Source organism: Tupaia chinensis, unplaced genomic scaffold, assembly GCF_000334495.1.
Source record: "Tupaia chinensis unplaced genomic scaffold, TupChi_1.0 Scaffold143624_1, whole genome shotgun sequence".
In the NCBI taxonomy this organism is placed as follows: Eukaryota; Metazoa; Chordata; class Mammalia; order Scandentia; family Tupaiidae; genus Tupaia; species Tupaia belangeri.
This window is the reverse complement of record NW_006203472.1, coordinates 1459049-1463746: the sequence shown is the minus strand read 5'-3', so window position 1 is coordinate 1463746 and position 4698 is coordinate 1459049. Positions and strand designations below refer to the sequence as shown.

At 54.5% G+C, this 4698-nt stretch overlaps 2 protein-coding genes across 2 annotated transcripts in view; one reads left to right on the top strand and one right to left on the bottom strand.

The window, feature by feature from the left end:
* Nucleotides 1-3697, top strand: part of PSMD13 (proteasome 26S subunit, non-ATPase 13) — a 14370-nt gene extending 10673 nt beyond the window's left edge. The window contains exons 10-13 of the mRNA XM_006164462.3: nucleotides 1015-1077; nucleotides 1693-1773; nucleotides 2567-2683; nucleotides 3231-3697. Coding sequence (XP_006164524.1) covers nucleotides 1015-1077; nucleotides 1693-1773; nucleotides 2567-2683; nucleotides 3231-3326 — 357 coding nt within the window. The 3' untranslated portion in view covers nucleotides 3327-3697. The remainder of the gene's footprint in view (nucleotides 1-1014; nucleotides 1078-1692; nucleotides 1774-2566; nucleotides 2684-3230) is intronic.
* A 414-nt stretch (nucleotides 3698-4111) lies between these two features.
* LOC102501939 (cytochrome c oxidase subunit 8B, mitochondrial) overlaps nucleotides 4112-4698 on the bottom strand; it is a 2394-nt gene continuing 1807 nt past the window's right edge. The window contains exon 2 of the mRNA XM_006164460.2: nucleotides 4112-4263. Within this exon, the coding sequence (XP_006164522.1) occupies nucleotides 4165-4263 (99 nt within the window). The 3' untranslated portion in view covers nucleotides 4112-4164. The remainder of the gene's footprint in view (nucleotides 4264-4698) is intronic.

The window sequence follows — 4698 nt, the reverse complement described above, 5'->3', positions numbered from 1 at the left end:
GCTTGTTTTCTTACTTTCTCTCTCTCTCTCTCTCTCTCTCTCTCTCTCTCTCTCTCGTTCTGTCCTTCTCTGGTCAAATTTAAATAAATAAATAAAGTTAAAATAAAAGCTTAAAAAATTATGGAATGCTACAGTATCACAGAACTGTAGGGATCTTGTCTTTTGTACTTTTCAGAAACTTTCGATTTTCTCAAAGTGTAAATACACTTGTGAAATTCATTTCTAATGGATCAGGGTGGGTACAGATGGAGGGACCGTGGGGGAGCGGAAGGCACAGGCCCAGCTGGCCCTAGCTGTGTCTGACTGTATATTGCTACCTCACGGGAACAGTGTGCGACTCGGAGAGGAAGATCGGCCGCCATAGCAGTTTAAAGAAAAAAAATAAGAATTCAGAGGTGCATGCTAGTCGCGTCTCCCCATGCCACACGGCATGTGTGGGGGATAGTGAGCGAGCCCTTTCTGAAGAGGTTGGCCTCTCCAGTACTGTCAGGCTGCCTGTGTCAGGGCATGAGCGTCGACTCCTGTTGATTTAATTTGTAACTTTCGATCACAGGCCAGGAGAGGCTGTGCAAAAGATTCTTACAGAGGTGTAGCTCAGCTCTCATGACAATGGTACTTTCATTTTAAATGACAACTTGTTCTTCGATTCAGAACACAGCCCCAGAGTTGAAGGAGTCCATTCTCATAGGGACTTAGCTTGCACTGTGCAGACTGAGCAGGCTTTGTCCCTGTCCCACGAGTCTTCTTGAAATGCCTGCACCCCTCGTCCTGCCTCACAGTGTTTGTGACATTCATCCGGATCTCATTTTGTCTTTCAAAACGACCTTTCAGTTAGGTGCTCTTCTGTAGATTTCTTAGGAAAAGTAAAGTTCTCATCACTTGAAGCTGTCCGTGGGCTGCAGCAGCCCACAGGGCAAGGAGTCTGGGTCTGCTGTCACGCAAAGGCGTGCAGCGCCCAGGCGAGGCCGCTGTAAGCACGCGCGTGGAAGACATTGTTTGTTTTTGCACTCACAGCCTGACTTAGCAGCCAATGAAGCCCAGCTTCTGAGGAAGATCCAGCTGCTGTGCCTCATGGAGGTAAGCGAGTGGCCAGCCCCACCTCCTTTGCCGGGGAGGCCTTGGCCTGCTGTTCCGGCGGGTCGGCTGGGTTCCTGTGAGCTGTCCAAGACTCTCCTGAGGCTTTCACGGTTCTCTTTCCACCCCAGCCCCCTCCCTGCCATCTTCCTTTTTCCTTTGCCACCACTGGCTTTCTTAGCTCAGACGGCCCTTCCTCAGAGCGGTCTTCCTTGACTGACGGAGCCCCACTAGCTGCCCCTGCCACTAAGGGACCTGCCTCCTCGGGGCACTGCGTCTCTGCATGCCCCTCTGCTCCTTCCCAGGACAGTTTAAACTTCTTGGGGAAACCGCCCTTGTGTTTCTGGGTCACCATGGTACCCATGGCACGTGGAGCCCTCAGGTACTCGCTCCAGTAATGAGGAACGGTAGTTCTGAAAATCCCTATAGAGCTTATTCTGCCTTTAATCTTACCTAGCGTTGAAAGCTTGTCTTAGTAAGATAGTAAGACAACTGTAGTATGTGGAATACTAATGGGATGACCTCCATCTTCAGAGCAAGTGTTGACGAATTTGTCAGGCAGCTCTCTGGCAATTTTATTTGGAAAAATAGTTTTAAGAGTGAATAAACTTTTTTCAGATGACTTTCACACGACCTGCCAATCACAGACAACTCACTTTTGAAGAAATCGCCAAGAGTGCTAAGATCACAGTGAACGAGGTATGGCTGTTGGGTGTGGGATGTTCCAGGGGCACCACGGACACCCAGACCCGCAGGTGCTCAGTCCCTTATGTAACTCGCACAGCGTTTCCACAGAACCTGTACACATCTCCCCCAGACTTTCCATTCCTGATAAGGGCACACGCATGTACACACACGTGAGAGAGCGAGGGGCCCCTCCCTCCCACAGCTGCTGCTCACACCGCAGTCCCCTTTCCCTGGCCTCAGGATCTAAGCGTGTACGTGCGCACCCAGGCTGAGGGTGCAAACCTTGGTGGGCCATGCGATTCCATGCAGCAGTCAGTGTTACCACAGAGGCTAGGCCCCTCCTGTGTACTGTAACTCACTCTAGTTTATGTGTAATGCCCGAGACAGTGTAAGTGTTATGTAAATGGTTGTTATATTGTTGGAGAATAAGGACATGGAGAAAAATCTGTTCATCACGGACACAAGCGGGTTTTCCTGAATATGTCTCGTCCTTGGTTCAATCTGCAGGTGTAGAACCGGGGGTAGGGAGGGCTGACCGTATGTCCAGAGTTGCCTGGGCCATGCTGTAGCCGAGTGAGTTAAGCCCTGTGCATGGGGAACTGGCTCCCATATGGCTGACTGGGGTTTAAACCCTGGACCTGGCAGCTTGAAAACGCACCTGACATGTGTTTGTGTGCACCAAGTGCTGACGGGGTGGGGAGCTGGACAAAACTCCGGTGAGGCCGCACGCCGTGGGGCACTCCCACGTGCCCTCTGAGGGTCCCGGGGTATGTCCGCTGTCCCACGCAGTGCCTCTGTGTGACAGGTGGAGCTGCTGGTGATGAAGGCCCTGTCGGCGGGGCTGGTGAAAGGCAGCATCGACGAGGTGGACAAGCGCGTCCACATGACCTGGGCGCAGCCCCGCGTGCTGGATCTGCAGCAGGTGATGTGGCTGAAATGCGAACTCCACGCCGGGGCTTTGGGGGTGGTTTGATGCTGTCCGGATTGTACTGGGTGGAAGCCATTTAGGAAGGAAGCGTGGTTAGACAAGAGGTTTTGGAGAATGAATTAGGGTTCTTCAGGAACCGAAATTAACATAAGCCTAAGGTTTGAACCCTGCATTTAAAAGCTTATGATGACAGCACTGCTGGTGGCACTGAGGCCTTTTAATCCTAAAATTGGTACCCTGATCGGGTATGTTCCTGGTTCTGGGACTTGAGCTCAAATCCATCTTGTTCACATTTGCTAGAAATGTAATCCCGTGGATTTCCTCTATTCTTGCCTGTTTTCTTTCATGACATTTTTAAAGCCTCCTTGTGATAAGATTGACCATCGCACACCCCCAGCCCACCAGCTCTGATGTCCTTTTTATTGGTGCTGCCCTAAAGAATTAGCTGGAGATGTAGAGCTGCCCCGTCAGGCGCCGCGGGTTAGGTACGGGAACTGGCTCCCGTGTGCCTTAACGCCGTGTGGTCCCGCTTGCTCTTCAGATCAGGGGCATGAAGGACCGCCTGGAGCTCTGGTGCACTGACGTGAAGAGCATGGAGATGCTGGTGGAGCACCAGGCCCACGACATCCTCACCTAGGTCCCCGGGCCCTGCCGCCCCTGCCTGGCCTGGGGAGCGCTCTGTGGCTGATGAAACCGTCAGCTGAGAAGATCTGTGTGGACTTGGGGTAGGGGGTGGCGTCCTGTCTGGAGTAGGGGCTGTTCCTGCTGGAAAACAGAGAACTCACTGACAGGGACCGTCCCGCAAGGACGCCCCTTTGTGTCTCTGGTGGCCTGCAGTGTGTGTGTGGGGGCGGGGAGAGACCCAGGTCTCAGATGAGGGAGAGCCGGAGTGTGAGCGAGGGTGTGGCCCTCAAACTGGTGGGCTTACCCCGCTCCACCTCCACCCGCATGGTCGTCTTTCCAGTATGGCTCAAGAATGTTCCTATAATAAATGCCTTTGCTTTGTTCTTTGTGTGAGTTTCTTTCTCGGGTTCAGCTTCCAGGTCAAGCCTGTGCCTAAAAAGATTGAAAAACTTGACCTGGAACTAGGGAGGGCCTGGCCGGGATTCGGCCTGGGCCACTCTCCTCCCTGCACATATGGGGGGGAGGGCAGAGGCCAGCACAGGGCCGCTGAGAACGGAAGCCCTGTCTGTATTATCAGTCCCAGGGACACAAGGTGTCCCGCTCTCTCCCCAGCCCATCGGGGGCCTTCTCTGACCCGGCATCCACACCTTTGCCTCCAGGCATCCCTCAGGTAGCCCTACTGGCTGCAGCAAGCTGGTGTGCCCCCGACCTGGCACAGTTTGGTGCTGGGGTCTAGAGGAACCCACCGTGTGGCGCCCAGGCCGGGAGGAGGAAGCACAGACACAGCACGGCGGGCGCTCTGGTGGAGGAGGGCTTTAATGCAGTCTGGGGGTGTACCCAGGGCCCAGTCTTCACGCCGAGCTCTTCTTGTAGCTCTCCAGGTGGGCTAAGACCCAGCCTGCGGGAGTCAGGAAGCTGACGAACAGCAGGGAGAGCCCCACGGCCTGCTCCTGGGAGGAAGAGCACACATGAGTTCACTGGCCGGAGAGGGAGTGTCTGGCAGCAGGGCTCGGTCCTAGAGCTCAGACTGCCCTGCCTGCCCCCCACGGACTTGGCTGCCAGCCTTCTCACGGGCAGACCGCAAGCAGCGAGCATCCGCATCGCCCATGTGGTTGGCAGCCTCAGGGAGACCAGAGGTCAGTGCCCTGGGATGGCCCCAGGTGCAGTGGACACAGCGGGTACTGTGCAGCAGGTGCCTCAGACCAAACCGGGCCTTTCGTTCATTTTTAAATTATTAATTTGACCAGCAAGGGACAGAGCAAGAGAGAAAGTGAGAAAGCAAGCCGCCAGGTCCTGGACTCAAACCGCAGTCAGACAGGTGGGAGCCCAGCACCCTTAGGCACCGTGCCACCCGCTGGCCCCAGTGCCCTTTCTTTAAGTGGCAG